This window comes from Salvelinus fontinalis, unplaced genomic scaffold (genome assembly GCF_029448725.1).
Source record: "Salvelinus fontinalis isolate EN_2023a unplaced genomic scaffold, ASM2944872v1 scaffold_0293, whole genome shotgun sequence".
Classification (NCBI taxonomy): domain Eukaryota; kingdom Metazoa; phylum Chordata; class Actinopteri; order Salmoniformes; family Salmonidae; genus Salvelinus; species Salvelinus fontinalis.
This window is the reverse complement of record NW_026600502.1, coordinates 10001-31030: the sequence shown is the minus strand read 5'-3', so window position 1 is coordinate 31030 and position 21030 is coordinate 10001. Positions and strand designations below refer to the sequence as shown.

General features: G+C 48.0%; 1 protein-coding gene across 1 annotated transcript in view; it reads left to right on the top strand.

Annotated features, from left to right (window-relative positions):
- The window catches only part of LOC129845397 (voltage-dependent T-type calcium channel subunit alpha-1G-like), a gene marked incomplete at its 3' end in the record, with an annotated part of 117563 nt that overhangs the window by 93279 nt on the left and 3254 nt on the right, over positions 1 to 21030 (top strand). The window contains exons 3-4 of the mRNA XM_055913309.1: positions 1236 to 1347; positions 2519 to 2591. Of these exons, the coding sequence (XP_055769284.1) occupies positions 1236 to 1347; positions 2519 to 2591 (185 nt within the window). The remainder of the gene's footprint in view (positions 1 to 1235; positions 1348 to 2518; positions 2592 to 21030) is intronic.

Genomic DNA, 21030 nt, shown 5'->3' with positions numbered 1-21030 from the left:
TATATGTTCCTTACCTCCTGTCTGGTATATATTCCCCTCTATATGTTCCTTACCTCCTGTCTCTAGCTGGTATATATTCCCCTCTATATGTTCCTTACCTCCTGTCTGGTATATATTCCCCTCTATATGTTCCTTACCTCCTGTCTCTAGCTGGTATATATTCCCCTCTATATGTTCCTTACCTCCTGTCTGGTATATATTCCCCTCTATATGTTCCTTACCTCCTGTCTGGTATATATTCCCCTCTATATGTTGCTTACCTCCTGTCTCTAGCTGGTATATATTCCCCTCTATATGTTCCTTACCTCCTGTCTCTATGCTGGTATATATTCCCCTCTATATGTTCCTTACCTCCTGTCTCTAGCTGGTATATATTCCCCTCTATATGTTCCTTACCTCCTGTCTCTATGCTGGTATATATTCCCCTCTATATGTTCCTTACCTCCTGTCTCTATGCTGGTATATATTCCCCTCTATATGTTCCTTATCTCCTGTCTCTATGCTGGTATATATTCCCCTCTATATGTTCCTTACCTCCTGTCTCTATGCTGGTATATATTCCCCTCTATATGTTCCTTATCTCCTGTCTGGTATATATTCCCCTCTATATGTTCCTTACCTCCTGTCTCTATGCTGGTATATATTCCCCTCTATATGTTCCTTACCTCCTGTCTCTATGCTGGTATATATTCCCCTCTATATGTTCCTTATCTCCTGTCTCTATGCTGGTATATATTCCCCTCTATATGTTCCTTACCTCCTGTCTCTATGCTGGTATATATTCCCCTCTATATGTTCCTTACCTCCTGTCTCTATGCTGGTATATATTCCCCTCTATATGTTCCTTACCTCCTGTCTGGTATATATTCCCCTCTATATGTTCCTTACCTCCTGTCTCTAGCTGGTATATATTCCCCTCTATATGTTCCTTACCTCCTGTCTCTATGCTGGTATATATTCCCCTCTATATGTTCCTTACCTCCTGTCTCTATGCTGGTATATATTCCCCTCTATATGTTCCTTACCTCCTGTCTGGTATATATTCCCCTCTATATGTTCCTTATCTCCTGTCTCTAGCTGGTATATATTCCCCTCTATATGTTCCTTATCTCCTGTCTCTATGCTGGTATATATTCCCCTGTATATATTCCTTACCTCCTGTCTCCACGTGGTTTGAGCATATCTCTATGCTGGTATATATTCCCCTGTATATATTCCTTAACTCCTGTCTCCACGTGGTTTGAGCGTGTCTCTATGCTGGCCATTCTTCTGAACTGTGTGACGTTGGGAATGTTCCAGCCCTGTGACGACGTTCACTGTCTCAACAACCGCTGTTCCTTCCTACAGGTACGTTGACTCTTACAGGTACGTTGACTCCTACAGGTACGTTGACTCCTACAGGTACGTTGACTCCTACAGGTACGTTGACTCTGACAGGTACGTTGACTCTGACAGGTACGTTGACCTGCTCCTTACGTACAATGTACCCTTATTAACCCTTATTTGGACAGTGAAGCTAACGTTTCTATGTATAATTGGCTCTATACTCCTGCATTTTGGATACAAAAGAGATCTAGGGTTTCAGATGAGACAACAGTACAGACTTGTCATCAAGATGTTGAACAGAACCACTGATTGGTTGAAGGGTGAACCAGGAGATGTAGAGGAGAACCACTGATTGGTTGAAGGGTGAACCAGGAGATGTAGAGGAGAATATTTTTTAGGGTTTTGTGGGAAAACAGCAGTGCCAGTTCCCAGCGGTGGGATTAAGGGTTCAGAGGTCAGAGACAGAATTATCCCAGAATGCACTCCTCTGGGGGTTAAAACATTTCCGCTATAAACATCACTGTGAACATAAATAACAGATATATATAATATATACTACAGTACTCACTGCTTTACTCTGTCTGTCCGTCCGTCCGTCTGTCTTTGTGCATCTGTGCATTAATGTGTGTGTGTGCCTCTCTCTTTGTGTGTGTGTGTGTGCACGTGTGTGTGTGTGTGGTGTGTGTGTGTGTGTCTCTCTCTGTGTGTGTGTGTGTGTGTGTGTGTGTGTGTGTGTGTGTGTGTGTGTGTGTGTGTGTGTGTGTGTGTGTGTGTGTGTGTGTGTGTTTGTCTCTCTCTCTCTCTCTGTGTGTGTGTGTGTGTGTGTGTGTGTGTGTGTGTGGTGTGTGTGTGTGGGTCTCTCTCTCTCTCTGTGTGTGTGTGTGTGTGTGTGTGTGTGTGTGTGTGTGTGTGTGTGTGTGTGTGTGTGTGTGTGTGTGTGTGTGTGTGTGTGTGTGTGTGTGTGTGTGTGTGTGTGTGTGTCTCTCTGTGTGTGTGTGTGTGTGTGTGTGTGTGTGTGTGTGTCTCTCTCTGTGTGTGTGTGTGCGTGTGTGTGTGTGTGTCTCTCTCTGTGTGTGTGTGTGTGTGTGGTGTGTGTGTGTCTCTCTCTGTGTGTGTGTGTGTGTGTGTGTGTGTGTGGTGTGTGTGTGTCTCTCTCTGTGTGTGTGTGTGCGCGTGTGTGTGTGTGTGTTAGGCTCTAGACGACGGTATCTTTGTGTTCTTTGCGGTGGAGATGCTGATGAAGATGGTGGCTTTGGGAGTTCTAGGTAGGTGACATCTTAAAGTGAAATTTCAAAGTGTAGAACATCAGGCTGCTGAATAGACACCACTAGTCAGCTGTTTCTACCCCCAGACCATCAGACTGCTGAATAGACACCACTAGTCAGCTGTTTCTACCCCCAGACCATCAGACTGCTGAATAGACACCACTAGTCAGCTGTTTCTACCCCCAGACCATCAGACTGCTGAATAGACACCACTAGTCAGCTGTTTCTACCGCCAGACCATCAGACTGCTGAATAGACACCACTAGTCAGCTGTTTCTACCATCAGACCATCAGACTGCTGAATAGACACCACTAGTCAGCTGTTTCTACCCCCAGACCATCAGACTGCTGAATAGACACCACTAGTCAGCTGTTTCTACCATCAGACTGCTGAATAGACACCACTAGTCAGCTGTTTCTACCATCAGACTGCTGAATAGACACCACTAGTCAGCTGTTTCTACCCCCAGACCATCAGACTGCTGAATAGACACCACTAGTCAGCTGTTTCTACCCCCAGACCATCAGACTGTTGAATAGACACCACTAGTCAGCTGTTTCTATCCCCAGACCATCAGACTGCTGAATAGACACCACTAGTCAGCTGTTCCTACCCCCAGACCATCAGACTGCTGAATAGACACCACTAGTCAGCTGTTTCTACCCCCAGACCATCAGACTGCTGAATAGACACCACTAGTCAGCTGTTTCTACCCCCAGACCATCAGACTGCTGAATAGACCCCACTAGTCAGCTGTTTCTACCATCAGACCATCAGACTGCTGAATAGACACCACTAGTCAGCTGTTTCTACCCCCAGACCATCAGGCTGCTGAATAGACCCCACTAGTCAGCTGTTTCTACCATCAGACCATCAGACTGCTGAATAGACACCACTAGTCAGCTGTTTCTACCACCAGACTGCTGAATAGACACCACTAGTCAGCTGTTTCTACCCCCAGACCATCAGACTGCTGAATAGACACCACTAGTCAGCTGTTTCTACCCCCAGACCATCAGACTGCTGAATAGACCCCACTAGTCAGCTGTTTCTACCATCAGACCATCAGACTGCTGAATAGACACCACTAGTCAGCTGTTTCTACCACCAGACTGCTGAATAGACACCACTAGTCAGCTGTTTCTACCCCCAGACCATCAGACTGCTGAATAGACACCACTAGTCAGCTGTTTCTACCCCCAGACCATCAGACTGCTGAATAGACACCACTAGTCAGCTGTTTCTACCCCCAGACCATCAGACTGCTGAATAGACACCACTAGTCAGCTGTTTCTACCCCCAGACCATCAGGCTGCTGAATAGACACCACTAGTCAGCTGTTTCTACCCCCAGACCATCAGACTGCTGAATAGACACCACTAGTCAGCTGTTTCTACCCCCAGACCATCAGACTGCTGAATAGACACCACTAGTCAGCTGTTTCTACCCCCAGACCCTCAGACTGCTGAATAGACACCACTAGTCAGCTGTTTCTACCTCCAGACCATCAGACTGTTGAATAGACACCACTAGTCAGCTGTTTCTACCCCCAGACCATCAGACTGCTGAATAGACACCACTAGTCAGCTGTTTCTACCCCCAGACCATCAGACTGCTGAATAGACACCACTAGTCAGCTGTTTCTACCTCCAGACCATCAGACTGCTGAATAGACACCACTAGTCAGCTGTTTCTACCATCAGGCTGCTGAATAGACACCACTAGTCAGCTGTTTCTACCATCAGACCATCAGGCTGCTGAATAGACACCACTGGTCAGCTGTTTCTACCATCAGACCATCAGACTGTTGAATAGACACCACTAGTCAGCTGTTTCTACCATCAGGCTGCTGAATAGACACCACTAGTCAGCTGTTTCTACCCCCAGACCATCAGACTGCTGAATAGACACCACTAGTCAGCTGTTTCTACCACCAGACTGCTGAATAGACACCACTAGTCAGCTGTTTCTACCCCCAGACCATCAGACTGCTGAATAGACACCACTAGTCAGCTGTTTCTACCCCCAGACCATCAGACTGCTGAATAGACACCACTAGTCAGCTGTTTCTACCCCCAGACCATCAGACTGCTGAATAGACACCACTAGTCAGCTGTTTCTACCCCCAGACCATCAGACTGCTGAATAGACACCACTAGTCAGCTGTTTCTACCATCAGACTGCTGAATAGACAGCACTAGTCAGCTGTTTCTACCCCCAGACCATCAGACTGCTGAATAGACACCACTAGTCAGCTGTTTCTACCATCAGACTGCTGAATAGACACCACTAGTCAGCTGTTTCTACCATCAGACCATCAGACTGCTGAATAGACACCACTAGTCAGCTGTTTCTACCTCCAGACCATCAGGCTGCTGAATAGACACCACTAGTCAGCTGTTTCTACCCCCAGACCATCAGACTGCTGAATAGACACCACTAGTCAGCTGTTTCTACCCCCAGACCATCAGGCTGCTGAATAGACACCACTAGTCAGCTGTTTCTACCATCAGACCATCAGACTGCTGAATAGACACCACTAGTCAGCTGTTTCTACCCCCAGACCATCAGACTGCTGAATAGACACCACTAGTCAGCTGTTTCTACCATCAGACTGCTGAATAGACACCACTAGTCAGCTGTTTCTACCCCCAGACCATCAGGCTGCTGAATAGACACCACTAGTCAGCTGTTTCTACCTCCAGACCATCAGGCTGCTGAATAGACACCACTAGTCAGCTGTTTCTACCATCAGACTGCTGAATAGACACCACTAGTCAGCTGTTTCTACCATCAGACCATCAGACTGCTGAATAGACACCACTAGTCAGCTGTTTCTACCCCCAGACCATCAGACTGCTGAATAGACACCACTAGTCAGCTGTTTCTACCATCAGACCATCAGACTGCTGAATAGACACCACTAGTCAGCTGTTTCTACCCCCAGACCATCAGACTGCTGAATAGACACCACTAGTCAGCTGTTTCTACCATCAGACCATCAGACTGCTGAATAGACACCACTAGTCAGCTGTTTCTACCATCAGACCATCAGACTGCTGAATAGACACCACTAGTCAGCTGTTTCTACCCCCAGACCATCAGTCTGCTGAATAGACACCACTAGTCAGCTGTTTCTACCCCCAGACCATCAGACTGCTGAATAGACACCACTAGTCAGCTGTTTCTACCCCCAGACCATCAAGCTGCTGAATAGACACCACTAGTCAGCTGTTTCTACCCCCAGACCATCAGACTGCTGAATAGACACCACTAGTCAGCTGTTTCTATCCCCAGACCATCAGACTGCTGAATAGACACCACTAGTCAGCTGTTTCTACCATCAGACTGCTGAATAGACACCACTAGTCAGCTGTTTCTACCTCCAGACCATCAGACTGCTGAATAGACACCACTAGTCAGCTGTTTCTACCCCCAGACCATCAGACTGCTGAATAGACACCACTAGTCAGCTGTTTCTACCCCCAGACCATCAGACTGCTGAATAGACACCACTAGTCAGCTGTTTCTACCCCCAGACCATCAGACTGCTGAATAGACACCACTAGTCAGCTGTTTCTACCCCCAGACCATCAGACTGCTGAATAGACACCACTAGTCAGCTGTTTCTACCCCCAGACCATCAGACTGCTGAATAGACACCACTAGTCAGCTGTTTCTACCTCCAGACCATCAGACTGCTGAATAGACACCACTAGTCAGCTGTTTCTACCCCCAGACCATCAGGCTGCTGAATAGACACCACTAGTCAGCTGTTTCTACCATCAGACTGCTGAATAGACACCACTAGTCAGCTGTTTCTACCTCCAGACCATCAGACTGCTGAATAGACACCACTAGTCAGCTGTTTCTACCCCCAGACCATCAGACTGCTGAATAGACACCACTAGTCAGCTGTTTCTACCCCCAGACCATCAGATTGCTGAATAGACACCACTAGTCAGCTGTTTCTACCATCAGACTGCTGAATAGACACCACTAGTCAGCTGTTTCTACCTCCAGACCATCAGACTGCTGAATAGACACCACTAGTCAGCTGTTTCTACCCCCAGACCATCAGACTGCTGAATAGACACCACTAGTCAGCTGTTTCTACCCCCAGACCATCAGACTGCTGAATAGACACCACTAGTCAGCTGTTTCTACCATCAGACTGCTGAATAGACACCACTAGTCAGCTGTTTCTACCCCCAGACCATCAGACTGCTGAATAGACACCACTAGTCAGCTGTTTCTACCATCAGACTGCTGAATAGACACCACTAGTCAGCTGTTTCTACCCCCAGACCATCAGACTGCTGAATAGACACCACTAGTCAGCTGTTTCTACCCCCAGACCATCAGGCTGCTGAATAGACACCACTAGTCAGCTGTTTCTACCTCCAGACCATCAGACTGCTGAATAGACACCACTAGTCAGCTGTTTCTACCCCCAGACCATCAGACTGCTGAATAGACACCACTAGTCAGCTGTTTCTACCGCCAGACCATCAGACTGCTGAATAGACACCACTAGTCAGCTGTTTCTACCCCCAGACCATCAGACTGCTGAATAGACACCACTAGTCAGCTGTTTCTACCCCCAGACCATCAGACTGCTGAATAGACACCACTAGTCAGCTGTTTCTTCCATCAGACTGCTGAATAGACACCACTAGTCAGCTGTTTCTACCCCCAGACCATCAGACTGCTGAATAGACACCACTAGTCAGCTGTTTCTACCCCCAGACCATCAGACTGCTGAATAGACACCACTAGTCAGCTGTTCCTACCATCAGACCATCAGACTGCTGAATAGACACCACTAGTCAGCTGTTTCTACCCCCAGACCATCAGACTGCTGAATAGACACCACTAGTCAGCTGTTTCTACTCCCAGACCATCAGACTGCTGAATAGACACCACTAGTCAGCTGTTTCTACCATCAGGCTGCTGAATAGACACCACTAGTCAGCTGTTTCTACCCCCAGACCATCAGACTGCTGAATAGACACCACTAGTCAGCTGTTTCTACCCCCAGACCATCAGACTGCTGAATAGACACCACTAGTCAGCTGTTTCTACCCCCAGACCATCAGACTGCTGAATAGACACCACTAGTCAGCTGTTTCTACCTCCAGACCATCAGACTGCTGAATAGACACCACTAGTCAGCTGTTTCTACCCCCAGACCATCAGACTGCTGAATAGACACCACTAGTCAGCTGTTTCTACCCCCAGACCATCAGACTGCTGAATAGACACCACTAGTCAGCTGTTTCTACCCCCAGACCATCAGACTGCTGAATAGACACCACTAGTCAGCTGTTTCTACTCCCAGACCATCAGACTGCTGAATAGACACCACTAGTCAGCTGTTTCTACCATCAGGCTGCTGAATAGACACCACTAGTCAGCTGTTTCTACCCCCAGACCATCAGACTGCTGAATAGACACCACTAGTCAGCTGTTTCTACCCCCAGACCCTCAGACTGCTGAATAGACACCACTAGTCAGCTGTTTCTACCCCCAGACCATCAGACTGCTGAATAGACACCACTAGTCAGCTGTTTCTACCCCCAGACCATCAGACTGCTGAATAGACACCACTAGTCAGCTGTTTCTACCATCAGACTGCTGAATAGACACCACTAGTCAGCTGTTTCTACCCCCAGACTGCTGAATAGACACCACTAGTCAGCTGTTTCTACCATCAGGCTGCTGAATAGACACCACTAGTCAGCTGTTTCTACCCCCAGACTGCTGAATAGACACCACTAGTCAGCTGTTTCTACCATCAGGCTGCTGAATAGACACCACTAGTCAGCTGTTTCTACCATCAGGCTGCTGAATAGACACCACTAGTCAGCTGTTTCTACCCCCAGACCATCAGACTGCTGAATAGACACCACTAGTCAGCTGTTTCTACCATCAGGCTGCTGAATAGACACCACTAGTCAGCTGTTTCTACCATCAGGCTGCTGAATAGACACCACTAGTCAGCTGTTTCTACCATCAGACCATCAGACTGCTGAATAGACACCACTAGTCAGCTGTTTCTACCCCCAGACCATCAGACTGCTGAATAGACACCACTAGTCAGCTGTTTCTACCCCCAGACTGCTGAATAGATACCACTAGTCAGCTGTTTATACCCCCAGACCATCAGGCTGCTGAATAGACACCACTAGTCAGCTGTTTCTACCCCCAGACCATCAGGCTGCTGAATAGACGACACCACTAGTCAGCTGTTTCTACCATCAGGCTGTTGAATAGACACCACTAGTCAGCTGTTTCTACCATCAGACCATCAGACTGCTGAATAGACACCACTAGTCAGCTGTTTCTACCCCCAGACCATCAGACTGCTGAATAGACACCACTAGTCAGCTGTTTCTACCCCCAGACTGCTGAATAGACACCACTAGTCAGCTGTTTATACCCCCAGACCATCAGGCTGCTGAATAGACACCACTAGTCAGCTGTTTCTACCCCCAGACCATCAGACTGCTGAATAGACACCACTAGTCAGCTGTTTCTATCCCCAGACCATCAGACTGCTGAATAGACACCACTAGTCAGCTGTTTCTACCCCCAGACCATCAGACTGCTGAATAGACACCACTAGTCAGCTGTTTCTACCCCCAGACTGCTGAATAGACACCACTAGTCTGCTGTTTCTACCCCCAGACCATCAGACTGTTGAATAGACACCACTAGTCAGCTGTTTCTACCATCAGACCATCAGACTGCTGAATAGACACCACTAGTCAGCTGTTTCTACCCCCAGACCCTCAGACTGCTGAATAGACACCACTAGTCAGCTGTTTCTACCCCCAGACCATCAGACTGCTGAATAGACACCACTAGTCAGCTGTTTCTACCATCAGACTGCTGAATAGACACCACTAGTCAGCTGTTTCTACCCCCAGACCATCAGGCTGCTGAATAGACACCACTAGTCAGCTGTTTCTACCCCCAGACCATCAGGCTGCTGAATAGACACCACTAGTCAGCTGTTTCTACCATCAGACCATCAGACTGCTGAATAGACACCACTAGTCAGCTGTTTCTACCCCCAGACCATCAGGCTGCTGAATAGACACCACTAGTCAGCTGTTTCTACCATCAGACCATCAGACTGCTGAATAGACACCACTAGTCAGCTGTTTCTACCCCCAGACCATCAGACATCAGACTGCTGAATAGACACCACTAGTCAGCTGTTTCTACCCCCAGACTGCTGAATAGACACCACTAGTCAGCTGTTTCTACCCCCAGACTGCTGAATAGACACCACTAGTCTGCTGTTTCTACCCCCAGACCATCAGACTGTTGAATAGACACCACTAGTCAGCTGTTTCTACCATCAGACCATCAGACTGCTGAATAGACACCACTAGTCAGCTGTTTCTACCCCCAGACCCTCAGACTGCTGAATAGACACCACTAGTCAGCTGTTTCTACCCCCAGACCATCAGACTGCTGAATAGACACCACTAGTCAGCTGTTTCTACCATCAGACTGCTGAATAGACACCACTAGTCAGCTGTTTCTACCCCCAGACCATCAGGCTGCTGAATAGACACCACTAGTCAGCTGTTTCTACCATCAGACCATCAGACTGCTGAATAGACACCACTAGTCAGCTGTTTCTACCCCCAGACCATCAGGCTGCTGAATAGACACCACTAGTCAGCTGTTTCTACCATCAGACCATCAGACTGCTGAATAGACACCACTAGTCAGCTGTTTCTACCCCCAGACCATCAGACATCAGACTGCTGAATAGACACCACTAGTCAGCTGTTTCTACCCCCAGACTGCTGAATAGACACCACTAGTCAGCTGTTTATACCCCCAGACCATCAGGCTGCTGAATAGACACCACTAGTCAGCTGTTTCTACCCCCAGACCATCAGACTGCTGAATAGACACCACTAGTCAGCTGTTTATACCCCCAGACCATCAGACTGCTGAATAGACACCACTAGTCAGCTGTTTCTACCCCCAGACCATCAGACTGCTGAATAGACACCACTAGTCAGCTGTTTCTACCATCAGACTGCTGAATAGACACCACTAGTCAGCTGTTTCTACCCCCAGACCATCAGACTGCTGAATAGACACCACTAGTCAGCTGTTTCTACCCCCAGACCATCAGACTGCTGAATAGACACCACTAGTCAGCTGTTTCTACCTCCAGACCATCAGACTGCTGAATAGACACCACTAGTCAGCTGTTTCTACCCCCAGACCCTCAGACTGCTGAATAGACACCACTAGTCAGCTGTTTCTACCCCCAGACCATCAGACTGCTGAATAGACACCACTAGTCAGCTGTTTCTACCATCAGACTGCTGAATAGACACCACTAGTCAGCTGTTTCTACCCCCAGACCATCAGGCTGCTGAATAGACACCACTAGTCAGCTGTTTCTACCATCAGACCATCAGACTGCTGAATAGACACCACTAGTCAGCTGTTTCTACCCCCAGACCATCAGGCTGCTGAATAGACACCACTAGTCAGCTGTTTCTACCATCAGACCATCAGACTGCTGAATAGACACCACTAGTCAGCTGTTTCTACCCCCAGACCATCAGACATCAGACTGCTGAATAGACACCACTAGTCAGCTGTTTCTACCCCCAGACTGCTGAATAGACACCACTAGTCAGCTGTTTATACCCCCAGACCATCAGGCTGCTGAATAGACACCACTAGTCAGCTGTTTCTACCCCCAGACCATCAGACTGCTGAATAGACACCACTAGTCAGCTGTTTATACCCCCAGACCATCAGACTGCTGAATAGACACCACTAGTCAGCTGTTTCTACCCCCAGACCATCAGACTGCTGAATAGACACCACTAGTCAGCTGTTTCTACCATCAGACTGCTGAATAGACACCACTAGTCAGCTGTTTCTACCCCCAGACCATCAGACTGCTGAATAGACACCACTAGTCAGCTGTTTCTACCCCCAGACCATCAGACTGCTGAATAGACACCACTAGTCAGCTGTTTCTACCTCCAGACCATCAGACTGCTGAATAGACACCACTAGTCAGCTGTTTCTACCATCAGGCTGCTGAATAGACACCACTAGTCAGCTGTTTCTACCATCAGACCATCAGGCTGCTGAATAGACACCACTGGTCAGCTGTTTCTACCATCAGACCATCAGACTGTTGAATAGACACCACTAGTCAGCTGTTTCTACCATCAGGCTGCTGAATAGACACCACTAGTCAGCTGTTTCTACCCCCAGACCATCAGACTGCTGAATAGACACCACTAGTCAGCTGTTTCTACCCCCAGACCATCAGACTGCTGAATAGACACCACTAGTCAGCTGTTTCTACCCCCAGACCATCAGACTGCTGAATAGACACCACTAGTCAGCTGTTTCTACCCCCAGACCATCAGACTGCTGAATAGACACCACTAGTCAGCTGTTTCTACCCCCAGACCATCAGGCTGCTGAATAGACACCACTAGTCAGCTGTTTCTACCATCAGGCTGTTGAATAGACACCACTAGTCAGCTGTTTCTACCATCAGACCATCAGACTGCTGAATAGACACCACTAGTCAGCTGTTTCTACCCCCAGACCATCAGACTGCTGAATAGACACCACTAGTCAGCTGTTTCTACCCCCAGACTGCTGAATAGACACCACTAGTCAGCTGTTTATACCCCCAGACCATCAGGCTGCTGAATAGACACCACTAGTCAGCTGTTTCTACCCCCAGACCATCAGGCTGCTGAATAGACACCACTAGTCAGCTGTTTCTACCATCAGGCTGTTGAATAGACACCACTAGTCAGCTGTTTCTACCATCAGACCATCAGACTGCTGAATAGACACCACTAGTCAGCTGTTTCTACCCCCAGACCATCAGACTGCTGAATAGACACCACTAGTCAGCTGTTTCTACCCCCAGACTGCTGAATAGACACCACTAGTCAGCTGTTTATACCCCCAGACCATCAGGCTGCTGAATAGACACCACTAGTCAGCTGTTTCTACCCCCAGACCATCAGACTGCTGAATAGACACCACTAGTCAGCTGTTTCTACCCCCAGACCATCAGACTGCTGAATAGACACCACCAGTCAGCTGTTTATACCCCCAGACCATTAGGCTGCTGAATAGACACCACCAGTCAGCTGTTTCTACCATCAGACCATCAGACTGCTGAATAGACACCACTAGTCAGCTGTTTCTATCCCCAGACCATCAGACTGCTGAATAGACACCACTAGTCAGCTGTTTCTACCCCCAGACCATCAGACTGCTGAATAGACACCACTAGTCAGCTGTTTCCACCCCCAGACTGCTGAATAGACACCACTAGTCAGCTGTTTCTACCCCCAGACCATCAGACTGCTGAATAGACACCACTAGTCAGCTGTTTCTACCCACAGACCATCAGACTGCTGAATAGACACCACTAGTCAGCTGTTTCTACCATCAGACTGCTGAATAGAAACCACTAGTCAGCTGTTTCTACCCCCAGACCATCAGGCTGCTGAATAGACACCACTAGTCAGCTGTTTCTACCATCAGACCATCAGACTGCTGAATAGACACCACTAGTCAGCTGTTTCTACCCCCAGACCATCAGGCTGCTGAATAGACACCACTAGTCAGCTGTTTCTACCATCAGACCATCAGACTGCTGAATTGACACCACTAGTCAGCTGTTTCTACCCCCAGACCATCAGACATCAGACTGCTGAATAGACACCACTAGTCAGCTATTTCTACCCCCAGACTGCTGAATAGACACCACTAGTCAGCTGTTTCTACCCCCAGACCATCAGACTGCTGAATAGACACCACTAGTCAGCTGTTTATACCCCCAGACCATCAGACTGCTGAATAGACACCACTAGTCAGCTGTTTCTACCCCCAGACCATCAGACTGCTGAATAGACACCACTAGTCAGCTGTTTCTACCATCAGACTGCTGAATAGACACCACTAGTCAGCTGTTTCTACCCCCAGACCATCAGACTGCTGAATAGACACCACTAGTCATCTGTTTCTACCATCAGACCATCAGACTGCTGAATAGACACCACTAGTCAGCTGTTTCTACCATCAGACCATCAGACTGCTGAATAGACACCACTAGTCAGCTGTTTCTACCATCAGGCTGCTGAATAGACACCACTAGTCAGCTGTTTCTACCCCCAGACCATCAGACTGCTGAATAGACACCACTAGTCAGCTGTTTCTACCATCAGACCATCAGGCTGCTGAATAGACACCACTAGTCAGCTGTTTCTACCCCCAGACCATCAGACTGCTGAATAGACACCACTAGTCAGCTGTTCCTACCCCCAGACCATCAGGCTGCTGAATAGACACCACTAGTCAGCTGTTTCTACCCCCAGACCATCAGACTGCTGAATAGACACCACTAGTCAGCTGTTTCAACCATCAGGCTGCTGATTAGACACCACTAGTCAGCTGTTTCTACCATCAGACTGCTGAATAGACACCACTAGTCAGCTGTTTCTACCCCCAGACCATCAGACTGCTGAATAGACACCACTAGTCAGCTGTTTCTACCCCCAGACCATCAGACTGCTGAATAGACACCACTAGTCAGCTGTTTCTACCATCAGACCATCAGACTGCTGAATAGACACCACTAGTCAGCTGTTTCTACCATCAGACTGCTGAATAGACACCACTAGTCAGCTCTTTCTACCATCAGGCTGCTGAATAGACACCACTAGTCAGCTGTTTCTACCATCAGGCTGCTGAATAGACACCACTAGTCAGCTGTTTCTACCTCCAGACCATCAGACTGCTGAATAGACACCACTAGTCAGCTGTTTCTACCATCAGACCATCAGACTGCTGAATAGACACCACTAGTCAGCTGTTTCTACCATCAGACTGCTGAATAGACACCACTAGTCAGCTGTTTCTACCATCAGGCTGCTGAATAGACACCACTAGTCAGCTGTTTCTACCCCCAGACCATCAGACTGCTGAATAGACACCACTAGTCAGCTGTTTCTTCCATCAGACCATCAGACTGCTGAATAGACACCACTAGTCAGCTGTTTCTACCATCAGACTGCTGAATAGACACCACTAGTCAGCTGTTTCTACCATCAGGCTGCTGAATAGACACCACTAGTCAGCTGTTTCTACCATCAGGCTGCTGAATAGACACCACTAGTCAGCTGTTTCTACCTCCAGACCATCAGACTGCTGAATAGACACCACTAGTCAGCTGTTACTACCATCAGACCATCAGACTGCTGAATAGACACCACTAGTCAGCTGTTTCTACCATCAGACTGCTGAATAGACACCACTAGTCAGCTGTTTCTACCATCAGGCTGCTGAATAGACACCACTAGTCAGCTGTTTCTACCCCCAGACCATCAGACTGCTGAATAGACACCACTAGTCAGCTGTTTCTACCATCAGACTGCTGAATAGACACCACTAGTCAGCTGTTTCTACCCCCAGACCATCAGACTGCTGAATAGACACCACTAGTCATCTGTTTCTACCATCAGACCATCAGACTGCTGAATAGACACCACTAGTCAGCTGTTTCTACCATCAGACCATCAGACTGCTGAATAGACACCACTAGTCAGCTGTTTCTACCATCAGGCTGCTGAATAGACCCCACTAGTCAGCTGTTTCTACCCCCAGACCATCAGACTGCTGAATAGACACCACTAGTCAGCTGTTTCTACCATCAGACCATCAGGCTGCTGAATAGACACCACTAGTCAGCTGTTTCTACCCCCAGACCATCAGACTGCTGAATAGACACCACTAGTCAGCTGTTCCTACCCCCAGACCATCAGGCTGCTGAATAGACACCACTAGTCAGCTGTTTCTACCCCCAGACCATCAGACTGCTGAATAGACACCACTAGTCAGCTGTTTCAACCATCAGGCTGCTGATTAGACACCACTAGTCAGCTGTTTCTACCATCAGACTGCTGAATAGACACCACTAGTCAGCTGTTTCTACCCCCAGACCATCAGACTGCTGAATAGACACCACTAGTCAGCTGTTTCTACCCCCAGACCATCAGACTGCTGAATAGACACCACTAGTCAGCTGTTTCTACCATCAGACCATCAGACTGCTGAATAGACACCACTAGTCAGCTGTTTCTACCATCAGACTGCTGAATAGACACCACTAGTCAGCTGTTTCTACCATCAGGCTGCTGAATAGACACCACTAGTCAGCTGTTTCTACCATCAGGCTGCTGAATAGACACCACTAGTCAGCTGTTTCTACCTCCAGACCATCAGACTGCTGAATAGACACCACTAGTCAGCTGTTTCTACCATCAGACCATCAGACTGCTGAATAGACACCACTAGTCAGCTGTTTCTACCATCAGACTGCTGAATAGACACCACTAGTCAGCTGTTTCTACCATCAGGCTGCTGAATAGACACCACTAGTCAGCTGTTTCTACCCCCAGACCATCAGACTGCTGAATAGACACCACTAGTCAGCTGTTTCTACCATCAGACCATCAGGCTGCTGAATAGACACCACTAGTCAGCTGTTTCTACCCCCAGACCATCAGACTGCTGAATAGACACCACTAGTCAGCTGTTTCTATCCCCAGACCATCAGACTGCTGAATAGACACCACTAGTCAGCTGTTTATACCCCCAGACCATCAGACTGCTGAATAGACACCACTAGTCAGCTGTTTCTACCCCCAGACCATCAGACTGCTGAATAGACACCACTAGTCAGCTGTTTCTACCATCAGACTGCTGAATAGACACCACTAGTCAGCTGTTTCTACCCCCAGACCATCAGACTGCTGAATAGACACCACTAGTCATCTGTTTCTACCATCAGACCATCAGACTGCTGAATAGACACCACTAGTCAGCTGTTTCTACCATCAGACCATCAGACTGCTGAATAGACACCACTAGTCAGCTGTTTCTACCATCAGGCTGCTGAATAGACACCACTAGTCAGCTGTTTCTACCCCCAGACCATCAGACTGCTGAATAGACACCACTAGTCAGCTGTTTCTACCATCAGACCATCAGGCTGCTGAATAGACACCACTAGTCAGCTGTTTCTACCCCCAGACCATCAGACTGCTGAATAGACACCACTAGTCAGCTGTTCCTACCCCCAGACCATCAGGCTGCTGAATAGACACCACTAGTCAGCTGTTTCTACCCCCAGACCATCAGACTGCTGAATAGACACCACTAGTCAGCTGTTTCAACCATCAGGCTGCTGATTAGACACCACTAGTCAGCTGTTTCTACCCCCAGACCATCAGACTGCTGAATAGACACCACTAGTCAGCTGTTTCTACCCCCAGACCATCAGACTGCTGAATAGACACCACTAGTCAGCTGTTTCTACCATCAGACCATCAGACTGCTGAATAGACACCACTAGTCAGCTGTTTCTACCATCAGACTGCTGAATAGACACCACTAGTCAGCTGTTTCTACCATCAGGCTGCTGAATAGACACCACTAGTCAGCTGTTTCTACCATCAGGCTGCTGAATAGACACCACTAGTCAGCTGTTTCTACCTCCAGACCATCAGACTGCTGAATAGACACCACTAGTCAGCTGTTTCTACCATCAGACCATCAGACTGCTGAATAGACACCACTAGTCAGCTGTTTCTACCATCAGACTGCTGAATAGACACCACTAGTCAGCTGTTTCTACCATCAGACCATCAGACTGCTGAATAGACACCACTAGTCAGCTGTTTCTACCATCAGACTGCTGAATAGACACCACTAGTCAGCTGTTTCTACCATCAGGCTGCTGAATAGACACCACTAGTCAGCTGTTTCTACCATCAGGCTGCTGAATAGACACCACTAGTCAGCTGTTTCTACCTCCAGACCATCAGACTGCTGAATAGACACCACTAGTCAGCTGTTTCTACCATCAGACCATCAGACTGCTGAATAGACACCACTAGTCAGCTGTTTCTACCATCAGACTGCTGAATAGACACCACTAGTCAGCTGTTTCTACCATCAGGCTGCTGAATAGACACCACTAGTCAGCTGTTTCTACCCCCAGACCATCAGACTGCTGAATAGACACCACTAGTCAGCTGTTTCTACCATCAGACCATCAGACTGCCGAATAGACACCACTAGTCAGCTGTTTCTACCATCAGACTGCTGAATAGACACCACTAGTCAGCTGTTTCTACCATCAGGCTGCTGAATAGACACCACTAGTCAGCTGTTTCTACCATCAGGCTGCTGAATAGACACCACTAGTCAGCTGTTTCTACCTCCAGACCATCAGACTGCTGAATAGACACCACTAGTCAGCTGTTTCTACCATCAGACCATCAGACTGCTGAATAGACACCACTAGTCAGCTGTTTCTACCATCAGACTGCTGAATAGACACCACTAGTCAGCTGTTTCTACCATCAGGCTGCTGAATAGACACCACTAGTCAGCTGTTTCTACCCCCAGACCATCAGACTGCTGAATAGACACCACTAGTCAGCTGTTTCTACCATCAGACTGCTGAATAGACACCACTAGTCAGCTGTTTCTACCCCCAGACCATCAGACTGCTGAATAGACACCACTAGTCATCTGTTTCTACCATCAGACCATCAGACTGCTGAATAGACACCACTAGTCAGCTGTTTCTACCATCAGACCATCAGACTGCTGAATAGACACCACTAGTCAGCTGTTTCTACCATCAGGCTGCTGAATAGACACCACTAGTCAGCTGTTTCTACCCCCAGACCATCAGACTGCTGAATAGACACCACTAGTCAGCTGTTTCTACCATCAGACCATCAGGCTGCTGAATAGACACCACTAGTCAGCTGTTTCTACCATCAGACCATCAGACTGCTGAATAGACACCACTAGTCAGCTGTTCCTACCCCCAGACCATCAGGCTGCTGAATAGACACCACTAGTCAGCTGTTTCTACCCCCAGACCATCAGACTGCTGAATAGACACCACTAGTCAGCTGTTTCAACCATCAGGCTGCTGATTAGACACCACTAGTCAGCTGTTTCTACCATCAGACTGCTGAATAGACACCACTAGTCAGCTGTTTCTACCCCCAGACCATCAGACTGCTGAATAGACACCACTAGTCAGCTGTTTCTACCCCCAGACCATCAGACTGCTGAATAGACACCACTAGTCAGCTGTTTCTACCATCAGACCATCAGACTGCTGAAGAGACACCACTAGTCAGCTGTTTCTACCATCAGACTGCTGAATAGACACCACTAGTCAGCTGTTTCTACCATCAGGCTGCTGAATAGACACCACTAGTCAGCTGTTTCTACCATCAGGCTGCTGAATAGACACCACTAGTCAGCTGTTTCTACCTCCAGACCATCAGACTGCTGAATAGACACCACTAGTCAGCTGTTTCTACCATCAGACTGCTGAATAGACACCACTAGTCAGCTGTTTCTACCATCAGGCTGCTGAATAGACACCACTAGTCAGCTGTTTCTACCCCCAGACCATCAGACTGCTGAATAGACACCACTAGTCAGCTGTTTCTACCATCAGACCATCAGGCTGCTGAATAGACACCACTAGTCAGCTGTTTCTACCCCCAGACCATCAGACTGCTGAATAGACACCACTAGTCAGCTGTTTCTATCCCCAGACCATCAGACTGCTGAATAGACACCACTAGTCAGCTGTTTATACCCCCAGACCATCAGACTGCTGAATAGACACCACTAGTCAGCTGTTTCTACCCCCAGACCATCAGACTGCTGAATAGACACCACTAGTCAGCTGTTTCTACCATCAGACTGCTGAATAGACACCACTAGTCAGCTGTTTCTACCCCCAGACCATCAGACTGCTGAATAGACACCACTAGTCATCTGTTTCTACCATCAGACCATCAGACTGCTGAATAGACACCACTAGTCAGCTGTTTCTACCATCAGACCATCAGACTGCTGAATAGACACCACTAGTCAGCTGTTTCTACCATCAGGCTGCTGAATAGACACCACTAGTCAGCTGTTTCTACCCCCAGACCATCAGACTGCTGAATAGACACCACTAGTCAGCTGTTTCTACCATCAGACCATCAGGCTGCTGAATAGACACCACTAGTCAGCTGTTTCTACCCCCAGACCATCAGACTGCTGAATAGACACCACTAGTCAGCTGTTCCTACCCCCAGACCATCAGGCTGCTGAATAGACACCACTAGTCAGCTGTTTCTACCCCCAGACCATCAGACTGCTGAATAGACACCACTAGTCAGCTGTTTCAACCATCAGGCTGCTGATTAGACACCACTAGTCAGCTGTTTCTACCCCCAGACCATCAGACTGCTGAATAGACACCACTAGTCAGCTGTTTCTACCCCCAGACCATCAGACTGCTGAATAGACACCACTAGTCAGCTGTTTCTACCATCAGACCATTAGACTGCTGAATAGACACCACTAGTCAGCTGTTTCTACCATCAGACTGCTGAATAGACACCACTAGTCAGCTGTTTCTACCATCAGGCTGCTGAATAGACACCACTAGTCAGCTGTTTCTACCATCAGGCTGCTGAATAGACACCACTAGTCAGCTGTTTCTACCTCCAGACCATCAGACTGCTGAATAGACACCACTAGTCAGCTGTTTCTACCATCAGACCATCAGACTGCTGAATAGACACCACTAGTCAGCTGTTTCTACCATCAGACTGCTGAATAGACACCACTAGTCAGCTGTTTCTACCATCAGGCTGCTGAATAGACACCACTAGTCAGCTGTTTCTACCCCCAGACCATCAGACTGCTGAATAGACACCACTAGTCAGCTGTTTCTACCATCAGACCATCAGGCTGCTGAATAGACACCACTAGTCAGCTGTTTCTACCCCCAGACCATCAGACTGCTGAATAGACACCACTAGTCAGCTGTTTCTATCCCCAGACCATCAGACTGCTGAATAGACACCACTAGTCAGCTGTTTCTACCATCAGGCTGCTGAATAGACACCACTAGTCAGCTGTTTCTACCCCCAGACCATCAGACTGCTGAATAGACACCACTAGTCAGCTGTTTCTACCATCAGGCTGCTGAATAGACACCACTAGTCAGCTGTTTCTACCCCCAGACCATCAGACTGCTGAATAGACACCACTAGTCAGCTGTTTCTACCTCCAGACCATCAGGCTGCTGAATAGACACCACTAGTCAGCTGTTTCTACCCCCAGACCATCAGACTGCTGAATAGACACCACTAGTCAGCTGTTTCTACCCCCAGACCATCAGACTGCTGAATAGACACCACTAGTCAGCTGTTTCTACCCCCAGACCATCAGACTGCTGAATAGACACCACTAGTCAGCTGTTTCTACCATCAGACCATCAGACTGCTGAATAGACACCACTAGTCAGCT